This window comes from Nymphalis io, chromosome 23 (assembly GCF_905147045.1).
Source record: "Nymphalis io chromosome 23, ilAglIoxx1.1, whole genome shotgun sequence".
Lineage (NCBI taxonomy): Eukaryota > Metazoa > Arthropoda > Insecta > Lepidoptera > Nymphalidae > Nymphalis > Nymphalis io.
The window spans coordinates 673,344-686,198 of NC_065910.1; the positions used below are offsets into that span (position 1 = coordinate 673,344).

At 37.9% G+C, this 12,855-nt stretch overlaps 1 protein-coding gene across 3 annotated transcripts; it reads right to left on the minus strand.

Moving 5' to 3' along the window:
• LOC126777656 (juvenile hormone epoxide hydrolase-like) lies at positions 1-12,855 on the minus strand. 3 transcript variants are annotated; one of them, XM_050500776.1, is made up of 8 exons: positions 12,802-12,855; positions 8,935-9,120; positions 8,275-8,502; positions 4,428-4,592; positions 3,659-3,844; positions 1,291-1,453; positions 761-995; positions 1-365 (listed from the first exon to the last, which is right to left on the minus strand). In XM_050500776.1, the coding sequence occupies exons 2-8, from the start codon at positions 9,118-9,120 to the stop codon at positions 143-145; spliced, it is 1,386 nt and encodes a 461-aa protein (XP_050356733.1). In that variant the 5' UTR covers positions 12,802-12,855; the 3' UTR covers positions 1-142. The 3 variants fall into 3 exon arrangements, with proteins under 3 accessions (XP_050356733.1, XP_050356734.1, XP_050356732.1); XM_050500777.1 differs by having other exon boundaries at positions 8,935-9,142; positions 12,825-12,854; XM_050500775.1 differs by lacking the exon at positions 12,802-12,855 and adding an exon at positions 11,482-11,538.

Below are 12,855 nucleotides of genomic sequence, written 5' to 3' on the forward strand. Positions count from 1 at the left end.
AATAATTAATAACATTTTTATTCAATATAACAAAAAGTATTATGCACGATCAAAATTACAAAACACTTACAATATACATTTTTTCACAATATCCTACCGCCATTTTATTCATCATATTAAAAAACTATGTTATAGGTATATATTACAATTCAGTCTTAGTTTTATGAAACTCTCTGAACCGCTTAACCGCTTTGTAGACATCGTCAGCGAAAACTTTCGGCATTTCGAATGCGATGAAGTGTCCGCCCTCATCCAGAACTGTAACTCCTAGAAGGTTGGAGTATTTATGCCGGAGGATGTTAGGTGGTTGGTAGACCAGCTCATTTTTGGTTTGTAGAGCCCAGGTTGGTACTGATGAAGAAATTCTAAAAAAGAAGTTTAGATTCATTATTTTTTATCCTTTTGTTTGTTACTTAGTGGTAGAGCTTTGTGCAAACTCGTCTCTGTAGGTACCACCCACTCATTTATATTCTGCCGCAAAACAACAGTACTTAGTCTTATTGTGTACCGGTTTAAAGAGTGTTTGAGCCAGGCACGAGATACATAAGGATTAATATTTCTTACGTCGCCAATGTCAATGGGTGGTGATGACCACTTACCAACAGGTGTCCCATTGGTCCGCCGGCCTTTATATTTTATAAAAATAATCCGAATAAGGCTATGCTTAAAAACATTTGCTTAAAACGAATAGACCTCTGGGATTATTCTGATCATTAGTTAAATTATTTTTTAAATTGTGTTTGTAATAAATTGTTCATACCTGTCTATACCCAGGGCTCGATTCTTGTTGCTCACGTTTTCAGCGTAAAGTCTCATCGAGGTGGTTATGGAGTTGCTTGCCCAGTAGACCATGAGGTTGTCAATGAGCTGATCCTTGCTGAAACGGAACGTCAATCCTCCACTGGTTAATTTACGGTGTTCGAAGTGAGTCCAAGATGAGAATTTCTCCAAGATATACGATAGAAGACCAGCAGGAGAATCCGATAGCGCCACTCCTGGAAGTTTAAAAGGTTTTAATGATGAACAATTGTAAATTAATTGAAATTTTAAAATAGCAAAATTAAATTATTATTATTTATATCGTGCATTAAAATCATAATAAATAAGAATATTGAATGTAACGTTTTACTAATCAATGTTAACTTGTCTTAAATGAAATTTAAACATATTAATTGCATCAGCGATAGGTGATAGAACGATTCATTTCGCTTATACAGTGTAGACTGGTAGGTAATCTCGCAATTTACAATAAAAAAAAATATTATTTTAAATTGCTTTTGACGTACTTACCCACAGTGTCAGGTTTTGTGGCTTGTAAGTGCATGTATCCAGATTCCTCCATTAAATACGAGAAGTATTTCCATAAAGGATACATTCTATCGGCCAGATGTGATTCAACAATAAGTGATGGGAAGAAAGCACCAATTATGGTTTTTAAAGTTGAACAGCCGCTCTGTAAACAATTTTACAAGGTTAATAAGACATACAAAACAAAACATGTAGACGGACTGGCAACCCCACCAAAGGTCCACCTGATCAAGTGGTCACCGGCAGCTATAGATATTTGAAAGAAATGCTACACATCCCTAACATCACTAATGCGTCACCAACCCTGGGAACTTTGTCCCTGTGTCTTTCGTTACACTAATTCACTCATCACTTACCCTTCAATCAAATAAACTAATGGAATACAATTATACTAAAAATTGTTTTTTTTTGGTGGTAGAATATATGATGAGTTGGGTGGTACCCAGACAGGCTTGCTCAAAGCCTTACCGTCAAAGTAATTTATAGGCCGGTTCAAATAATGAAATATTTTGATTAATTTGTCTAACCCCAAACAGAAGGTTCTGGTGAACTTAAAACTACGCCCAAAAAAGGTTGTATTTTTTTAATACCTTATTAGTTACCTCAAGGAATTACCTCAAAAGTCCCTAGCATATGGTGAGCATATGCAAGATACATAAGGGTTGTAAGCAGGTGTGCAAAATGCAAGTAGTTTGGTTTTACGCAATTAAGTATTGAATTAAAGTTGTTAAAAGCAAACTGTTGTGTTTTTATAAACTTATAATTTATATTGTTATTCGACATGAGGAACAACTTTTATAAACAGATTAAACATAATATAAGAAAACAGATAAAAAATATCTCACTATGCATAAAAACACGTTTATATAATAATATCTTGGGACATTTTTCACACACGGCCATCTCATCCCAAATTAAGCTTGTACAATGGAAACCAGACAACTGATATACTACATATACTATTTTTCTTTTGTAAATACATACTTATATAGATAATTACACCCAGACTCAGGACAAACAGACTTATATAACTGTTATGTGGCCCAATTGATACTGATATATGCATATCTTACTGATATTTTTTAAGATATAAGGTTGCACATGCAAGACGATATGATAGTAATCATATAATTAAAAATAAATAAATTAAATCCAAACATAATTCAATCAAGTAAACTCTTGCGAGCACTTAATTAATCTTAATTTTACAAAATTTTAAAGCCGAGATGGCCCAGGGGTAAGAACGCGTGAATCTTAACCGATGATCGTGGGTTCAAACCCGGACAAGCACCACTGAATTTTCATGTGCTTAATTTGTTATTATAATTCATTTCGTACTTGACGATGAAGGAAACATCGTGAGGAAATCTGCATGTGTCGAATTTCACTGAAATTCTGCCACATGTGTATTCCACCAACCTGCATTGGAGCGGCGTGGTGGTATAAGCTCCAAACCTTCTCCTCAAAAAGAGGAGAGGAGGCCTTTAGCCCAGCAGTGGGATATTCACAGGCTGTTACTGTGTTACTATACTGTATTAAATCGTTTTGCTCCGGGCTTGAACCCACGATGATCGGTTAATATTCACGCGTTCTTACCACCAGGCCATCTCGGCTTTAACGATTTAATAATTTACCATAAAATATTAGAGAAGCAAAAAGTTTAAGAGACTATTAAAAATATATGTTCAAAGCGATATAAAATAGCACAAATACATAATACGAAATAAACTGTATAATAATGTAAAATAATTTATTAAATTTAATTGTATAATAAGTAGCAATAATAAATAAATAAATAATAATAAATACATAAATTTTCACTAACTCATACCATTTTCAGCTGTGCATACATAATCCGTGTATTTGCGATAAGACCAGTCTATCGACAATAATGCAAGGTTTTCACAAATACCCTCTTCGAAATTGTATTTTTCTTTCATTTTTAATAATATTCTTTATAAATGTTGCCACCACGCGGCACCAACCCGCATTGGAGCAGCGTGGTGGAATAAGCTCCAAACCTTCTCCTCAAAAAGGGAGAGGAGGCCTTAGCCCAGCAGTGGGACATTCACAGGCTGTTACTTACAAAATTAAATTGAATTTTAAGAACATACTGTACTCGTAGATTCTATCTACCAACTAGGAACTAAAAACCAACAAGGAATTCAGCAGGTACTCTTTTGCACTAATTAAATAACATGGTATGTTAATTACTATTTATCTTGCGTAAGTATCAAGTAATAGTCATTCCATGTTATTTTAATTATCTACTTTTAACAGAGTTTTTTATAAATGTTCTTTAACGTGAGATTTAAATTTCTTAAATGGTAAAGCTGAAATACTTTCTGACCTGTACAATTAGCATGTTTGAGTGCATTCCTAATATGTCATTCTGAAACATTGTTGCCATCTCGCTGGCGATGACTGCGCCCCAGTCGCCTCCCTGGACGTAAAACTTTTTGTGTCCGAGTCTGTTCATCAGGTTCTTGAAAATCACCCCGATTTGTGCAGAACCGAGACCTGGACGAACAGCAGCCTAGAAATATTACCCTTTATTTAATAAATATAAATAAACAAAATCTTTATCTGTAATTAAAAGGGACACGGAGAAAAACTCAAAATTAGAAAATACAGAAATTTTTTTAAAATGTATTTAATGTGTGACACAAAACACCTAAAAGGGCATTGTTCAGCGTAATGCTGATAGTTATTAAATTATCTTATAAAATTGATATTGAGGATGTAAAAGAGCTAGTTTAATAAGTAAGCTAGGAAGCCTAAGCGACCTAGTTGTGGTCTTAAACGAAGATTGTGTTTCAAGTCCGAGAATGCAGTACTGAGTTTTATGGACTCCATTTCTATATATAATTACACAAATAAATCTAATTTGTCTGAATGGATCGGCGGGGTTAAAAAAGTTCCAAGCATTCTTTTCAAAAGACCTTTGCCCAGCAGTAAGTAATGCTGTTAAAATATGGGGACGAAGTAAATCAGTAATAAATATTTACTCGTAAATATATTGCTTTACAAAAATAAATAAAAAAACTGTATTTTTGACTCTTAATATTTATCACTATATACATATATTTCCGTTAAACATTTTTTAGACAGGTACTTACATCGGAAAACCCATAACCAGGCAAGCTTGGAACAATTACTTCAAAGACGAAATCGTTTTCCGAAATTGGCTTTGTTAAAAGAGGTATGGCCTCGTAGAATTCTCGCACGGAACCCGGCCAGCCGTGCATAATAAGTACAGGAACCACCGTGACACCTGGTGGAACCTAAAAGTTAAAATGACATTATATAGACAGCATACATTTTATTTGCTTATTAATATAATCATAATATAATATATGGAACGGAGCTCATGGTTATGGTTAGTGGTTCAGGCTCCTCTTGGCTCTTCGAATCACAGCCTTACATCTACCAGAGTGCCACAGGCCAAGCTGCCGCCACTAGCGGTATGCAAACGTCGCGTTTGGCACTATAAGTCGGCGGATTGGGACGGTATGCGCGATTACTATGCGTCGGTCCCTTGGAAGGAACGTTGCTTCGGTGGGAATGATCCGACAGCTAGTGCCGCTGCTGTTGCTGACGAGATCATGTTGGGAATGGAATACTACATTCCTAGCTCAGATCTCGTCAGTAGTAGTACGCGTAACCGTTGGTTCACTCGTGAATGTGCCGATGCTGTATCATCTAAGCAGGCGGCATATCGCGCGTGGATCAACGGCTGCATTTGCGGGTCATCTAACATTGACTCACTGAAAGCAAACTATAATAAAAATTCCAAGTCCTGTAGAAAGGCATACACGAGAGCGGATGCACAGCGCATTGTACAGATTGGTCATGACCTTGTTTCGCATCCTAGGGGCTCCCGTAGCTTCTGGCGTCTGACCAAGTCTGTGCAAAACAATTTCTGCCAACCTTCGCTGCCACCGCTCAGAAATCCGGACAGATCGCTAGCTCACAGTCCGCAAGAGCAAGCTGATCTCTTGGCTAAACTCTTTGCCGACAATTCCGTCGTCGATAATTGTAATGCGTTGCCACCTACAATACCTTCATATGGCCATACGATGCCTGATATTAAAATCAGGCAACGTGATGTGCGTGCGGAGCTGCAATCACTCGATGTACGGAAAGCCAGCGGTCCCGATGGAATACCAGCCATAGTGCTGAAGAAGTGCGCAGCGGAGCTGTCTCCTGTGTTAACGCGCCTGTTCCTTTCTTTCTCTTCGGGATGTGTGCCGGAGGCTTGGAGAAGAGCTAATGTGCAAGCGGTTCCCAAAAAAGGTGATCGGTCTGACCCGGCAAATTATCGGCCAATACCTATCACCTCAGTACTTTGTAAGGTGATGGAACTGATCCATTACCTAGAAGATCACTGTTTAATTAATGATCGTCAGTACGGGTTTCGACCAAAACGGTCCACAGGTGATCTTCTAGCGTACGTAACACACCTCTGGGGTGAAGCTATCGACAAGCATGGAGAATCGTTCGCTGTCAGCCTCGATATCTCCAAGGCTTTCGACAGGGTCTGGCACAGAAGTCTTCTCTCCAAGCTGCCGGCATATGGTCTGCCTGCTCAGCTATGCACCTGGATTGCCAGCTTCCTACACAAGCGTAGCCTTCGTGTTTTAGTAGATGGTTGCGCTTCACAATTCTATGTAGTGAATGCTGGGGTCCCCCAGGGATCTGTGCTATCTCCCACACTCTTTCTTTTGCATATCAATGATATGCTCTCTCTTGGGAACATACATTGCTATGCAGACGATAGTACAGTGCATGGTGGATACCACGGACGCGCAGTGGCTGGGCGAGCGGAAATTGAGGAGAGTCGGAAGGATCTTGTCATTGAACTCGATAGCACGTTAGAGCTCATCGCCAAATGGGGCTCTTGGCATTGAACTCAACAAGATTATCATCAGGTATGCGCTCTCACGGTGAAAAAGTCAACATTTTCCCCTCTTCCCTCCCTCTGTGGTACTCCGCTGGTGATGCAAAGCAAAATCGTCATGCTGGGGATTGACGTTCGCTGCGACCTTAGTCCATGGGATTACATCGAGGCTTTTATAAAAACAGCTTCACGGAAACTCGGAGTTCTGAACAAGGTGCGGCGCTTTTTCACGCCACAACAACTGTGCCTACTGTACAAAACACAGGTACGGTCTTGCGTGGAATATTGCTCGCACCTTTGGGATGGCTCCGCTAAGTACCTACTTGAGGCCTTGGACCGGTTGCAGCGACGTGCCGTACGCATTATTGGCGACGTAAAGGTTACAAACACCCTTGAACCTTTACAATTGCGTCGTGAGATAGCAGCACTGAGCGCTTTCTATCGACTGTATCAAGGCGAGTGCTCTGAGGAATTATTCTCTCTAATTTCTGCTTCCCCCTTCCTTCTTAAGTCCACGCGAGCTGGTTCTCGATGTCACCGCCTAACTGTGACATCAATTCCATCGCGAACAAAGAAATTTGGCAACTCCTTTCTTTGTCGCACTTCCAAAAAATGGAATTCTTTACCAGCTCACGTGTTCCCCTCCTCTTACAACCCGGGTTCCTTCAAACGAGGCGTGAAGAGGCATCTTGCGGGCCGGCAAGGCGAAGGCGGCTAGTGCAGAACGTTTTTCCCGTCTGTACTGGCCGTCGTCGCGTTTGGACTCTACTACCACTTACCATCAGGTGGAGTAGAGTCATTTGCCCTCCCGGCGAATATTAAAAAAAAAAAAAAATTGCTTAAGATTTAAATAACGTATAAGTAAAAAAAGTATAAGTTAGGTATATGTAGCAATTGTAGGTAAGGTATAAGCTTCAACGGATGAAAGTAAATAAGAAACTTTTTATCAGGAGTCTATAAGGTGATTGAATTATATCTGCTAGATTGAATTTCAATTATGGCGGCAGATCTCAAAGACTAACTATCTGCGAAGGAGATATTATATAGTACAAGTGTGTGCGTAAACAAAGGTTGTACTCTTTATTTCCTTACTGTCCTCTATACTCCGATACGATCGTAAAGATGCAGGAACAAGGTCTTTACGTGCTCTCCGAGGCACGGGGATATAACACTTCAAACTTCGTAACTCCATACTGAATTTCGCAAAATCAGTGACTGACTTATTGGAAGACTTATGGCAACACCTGAATATCTACAGTCTTATAATCCACCCAACCATTATATCATCAAAGTCCAAAAACGAGTACTATAGTTATAATCATAATAACAAAGTCCAACAATATAGTTCTACTAAATAGCAAATATAACGTATAATTGTATTACAATAGATGAATGTATATATAATGTAATAAAGTATTGTATTTGTTTTTTTAACTTTATTAAATATAAAAGAATAATTTTGATTAAAATGTCAAAAAATGCGCAGTCTATGGAGAAATATGTAAAATATATTAAAAAATTAAACAAAACAGATAACGATCACATGGCTCTTATAAAATTGTTATGAATAAGGAACGAATATGGAATCACAGAGTTCAGTGACTACTGCGCTAGTCGGTTAAAGAATAAAGTCAAATATTTCTGTGTGAAAGCGTCATAGTGTGTGTAAGTGTGAAGACAAATAGCTCCGCCCTCAGTTCGATAATGTGCGCAGACACGAGGATGCAAAGTCGATTTAAACTATTGTTAAGCATACGAAACATAGCTAAATATGTTAATATATGATTGTTGAAATAGCGTTTTTAAGACATATTCGTTAGTTATTGAAGATTTATTAAAAATTATAGTGTTAATATTTCTAAGTACACCTGTGTTTGTGCACTATAATATTTGTGCAGTTGGCTACTATCCTTTGCAATAGACTACCTTGACTTAAATCTATTAGAAGAACGTCACATTAACTGATTGGTGTATTTATCTGTTCTCAGACAATTTTTATTGCATTAAATGGTTCATCTACTTATAAAGCATATTAAATCAAGTTTTTATATAGCAAAATAACTTACTTGCGGCTTAACTCTTATGAAGTGTATATTAAGACCTTGTATGTTGGTCTTATATTGTGGGAATTTATTGAAGAACTTCTCCCTATCTGCAAATTTATATTCTTCCAACCAGTATTTAACCCAGGGTTCGATTTCCTTGGAATTGAAACCGTATTCGAATCCGACACCTTCCAGCGGTGGAACGAATTGACGTTTGTTTTGTAAGCGATTCCTGAGGTCTTTTATCATCTGAAAATAGAAATTCGGTTTTTAGAAAATACTTTACACTATTCAACTAGACAAATCTGTTTTTGAGAAATTAAGGTTAAAGAAGTTAAAAAGTGTGAAGATTGGAGTTGAATTTTAAAAGGATGAAGAAGTTACGTATTATAACTACCTACCTAACGGTAGTTACGGTAGTTACTTCTTTTGGGCTATTATTGTTTTATTAATATTGTATCTTAAGAGCAAGAGTGAATACGGACATTTTCTAGAAAAATGCGTTCCATCCTTAGAATTATCATAGTTGCGGTTAATCGTAAGTCAATAAAAAAAAGAATGGCAGCAAGGATGACATGTATTACTGAGGATATGAGTATAGAGAAATGAAAGGAAGAGAAAAAGACAGCGTGCCCACACCTTATTAAGGGTTATTACTATTTCTTAGACTGGACTACAAACCTCATCAGTAAATTTAACTTGAAAAGGTTTGATGCTGGCATCTACTTTTCCCTTCGTGTCCATAGGTCCCCACCACTCGTTGGCGTCTAACTTTGGAGGGGATACCGGCAACAACATTGGTAGTGCACACCATGTTGCTATACCGATTATTGTGACCAGAACAGACAAAACCAGTAATTTCCCCATCTAGAAAAAAAAATCATTACTTCTGGTTAAAACAATTATAAAACATTTAAGGGACTTGAACGCAGACATCGAGTTCCTGTGTTCGAGTCTCAGGTCGGGCTAGTAAAAAGTTATTGTATATTTTGTCCAGAATTTTCTTCTCGTGCGAGATTTGCTGCCTCATCGTATTATGAGAGTGAGGGAATACAAATTGCACTTTTGTTTTTTTGTTAGGAGATCACCAACAAAATAAAACAGCTCAATCAACACAGCCTTTTAGAAATTAGTGAAACCGTAAATAAGATACCAATGACTTATATGATTGCACACCTTGGGAATGAAACGATCGCCTTCAGGCCATTTCAAATAAAGATTTTTTTATATTATTATATAATAACTATACTTGTAAAATCCCTCTGAGTTTCTTACGTCAGTTCTCAAGTCCGAGTTGTTTATTTTTTATCTTTTCCAAGCTATATTTTTAACAATCAATAAGCAAGTGTAAACGATATTGAAAACATATGTTTGACCCTAAGTGTTACTATATAAGAATTAATATTTTTATTTTTGTCCTCTATGCGTTCCTAAACCATTCACCTGTGATGAATAAATTAAAATAATTAATAAATTTGACTGGATATCATCGTCGTTATCATTTAATTCCAAGCTCACAAACTATTTACAACTTACTTATCTATATATAAAAAAGTCTGTCAGTCGAACAATTTTTTGTTTGACAACTGACATCGACCATAATATATACAAGTAATTATGTAATTAAATTCAAGAACACATGCAATAAAATAGAACATAAGTCGGCTGTCAACATCGAGTTCTTACAGAATAGCTTTGCAGACGTTTTTTGTTACGAATCTTGATATAAGCGTTTATATACTAAAACCGGTTTTAATCGACTTGGCCTATGCACTATTGTTTCTGTGCAAATGAGTGTTATGTATAAATGAAACAATACATACATTACAATCACATTCGAATTTCAAATCGTTGACATTTCTCTTATTCGTTTGTTTATATATTATTTTAGTCATGAACGTTAAATACCTACTTTTTTTACACTTAATAGACAAGCGTTTGACCGTTGACATGCCTGATCTTAAGCACCGACACGGTCTAGGATGTAACACGTTTGCCTAAAATAAACCTGTTCACTCAGGTCTTTAAGACACCACCGTTGTACCTATCAGCATCTACGACTATTTGATCTATTAAAAATAATATTTATTTAAAACGAATATTAGAAATAACCCAATAATATATTTCCCGTATTAAGTTTAACAATTATTTGCATTAATAAAAATAGTATGTAATTCGAATAATATAAGTGTATTATATACATATATATATATATGTATATACACTACATAGGACTTCTTAAGTTAATTAATATTAACTTAAGAAGTCCTATGTAGTGAAATATAACACAAAAAATAAAACTCATTAATGTAATAATACAACATAATAATTTAGAAATATTTTTTAAGTTGTTTTGGAGTTGACAGTCGTCATCATTTTTTTTTTGTGTAAAGGGTAAGCGGACGAGCATATGGACCACTTGGTGGTAAATGGTCACCAACGCCCATAGACATTGGCATTGTAAGAAATGTAACCATCGCTTATATCGCCAATGCGTCACCAACCTTGGGGCTTCATGTTTAATAACACTGGCTCACTCACCCTTCAAACTGGAACACAACAATACCAAGTACTGCTGTTTTGTGGTAGAATATCTGATGAATAGGTGGTACCTACCCAGACGAGCTTGCACAAAGCCCTACCACTTAGATTACTCGAGTATCCGATAATTGATATCGCATCAATTCAATATTAAAAAATAATATCTTTACTCAACCTGTGGTTGTAACAGGCAACACAGTATACAATTACTACCAATATTAGATCTTTTGTCCATTCGCTTGTTCGACTCAATTTTATATTACCATTCATTGATTAAAAATGACAAGATTTTTAAAAGCCGCCTACCTTACACCTCAATAGATACACGTAGGGTACTTAAAAAAAACTTTTGTTGGCTTTTAAATTGAAATTTATTTATTACATTATCTATACACATAATATGTGCATACATATATGTTGTTGGTTCTACAAAAAATAATAATTGAGTAACGCCTTTTTATTATTATAAAAGGCTTCTATAAAGTGTACTGTAAAACAAAAAAGTTTATTTCTTGATCTTCCAATTATTAAAAGTTGTAAGAGACTTAACTTTTTAATCTTTAATTTTTCTTTTCCTTGGCGCTTCATGTTTAATAACACTGGCTCACTCACCCTTCAAACTGGAACACAACAATACCAAGTACTGCTGTTTTGTGGTAGAATATCTGATGAGTAGTTGGTACCTACCCTTAGCGGTGAGAGCGATACGTGGGTACCGTACGGTGTCATGGACGGCAGCGACAGTTCTCGCGAGCGATCCGCCCTGGGAACTCCAGGCAGAGGTGCTTGCGGAAGTGCACCGGTTCCGGGTGGAAACGAGGTCAAGCGGCGTCCGTCCAGGGTCGGCGGAAGTTGAGCGAGTTAGGGCCCTAGCCCAGCGAGCCTTGATTCGTAGGTGGGAGGACGACTTGAGGTCACCCTCGGCAGGCCTAGTGACAGTGGAGGCGGTCCGCCCCCACTTGAGTCGCTGGGTGGAACGGAGTCACGGCACACTCACATTCAGGCTGACGCAGGTACTTACCGGACACGGTTGTTTCGGTAAGTACCTGCACCGGATAGCGAGGCGGGAGGTGACACCCACCTGCCATGAGTGTGGTGCGCCTTCGGACACAGCGTGCCACATCTGATGGAGTGTGCCGCTTGGGGACCTCAGCGCCTGTCCCTGGCGGCCTTAGTCGGTGAAGACCGCAAGGGTCTTGGCTTGGGCCGAGTGTGATAAATGCCATGCTTGGTAGCGAGATGTGCTAGTTGGAGACGGTCTCCTTCTGCGAAAATGTCATGTCGCAGAAGGAGGCAGCGGAGCGGGAGCGTGAGGAGAGGGCCTCCGCTGACTCGCTTCGCCGAAGAAGACCGGGGAGAAGGCGTCGGCGCTATGCGCATCTTCTCCTCCCGCCCTAAGTGTTGCCGGGGTTAGGGGGTCTTTGTACCCTGAGAACCCCCTAGGATTTGGAGGCCTGCAGAGGCGGGCCAACCGTCGGGGCGTCACGGTAGTATGCGCAAGCGATCCCGTGACGTCCCTCGAAAAGGCGGTGTGGGTACCGCTGGTTTTTTAGTGGGTATTCCGGCATGATCGGCCGAAAAAAAAAAAAAAAAAGAGGTAATAAAAAAATAGTAATGGAACGCAAAAAAAATTGTCTTCAAATCTGTGTTACATCCTGAGATAAGTGCGTTCAACAAAATATAAAAAATATATAATTATTCTTAAACTCTAGAGCATAACTGAACCATATTACAATCCGACAAGTTACAGGGTAATCGCGATGCTAATAATTATTATTATTAAAGTGTGATATATTCAAACATAAGATATATCTATTTGATATATAACTTTTCATTATATATCTTTACCAAAACTTTCGGTCAATAATCATCTTACATTAAATTTAAAAAAAAAACTATTTAAGTATATAAATAACAATCATAAGAAAAGAGATAATAGCCGTGATAAGAATTAAATTCACATTACTAATACAAGTAATAATAAAAAGTATACAATATTTTTCTTACCCTGTTAAAATATCTCTACACACAACTCACTCGCTGCGCCGGCGCACCTAACTG

Excerpts from the sequence above, each read along its gene's own strand:
- LOC126777656 (XM_050500775.1), bottom strand. The coding sequence starts at position 11,523 with ATGACACCGTACGGTACCCACGTATCGCTCTCACCGCTAAGG. Across the intron at positions 3,845-4,427 it reads CTGGTTATGGGTTTTCCGAT|GCTGCTGTTCGTCCAGGTCT; the intron begins GTAAGTACCTGT and ends TAATATTTCTAG. Across the intron at positions 1,454-3,658 it reads CAAACATGCTAATTGTACAG|AGCGGCTGTTCAACTTTAAA; the intron begins GTCAGAAAGTAT and ends AATTGTTTACAG.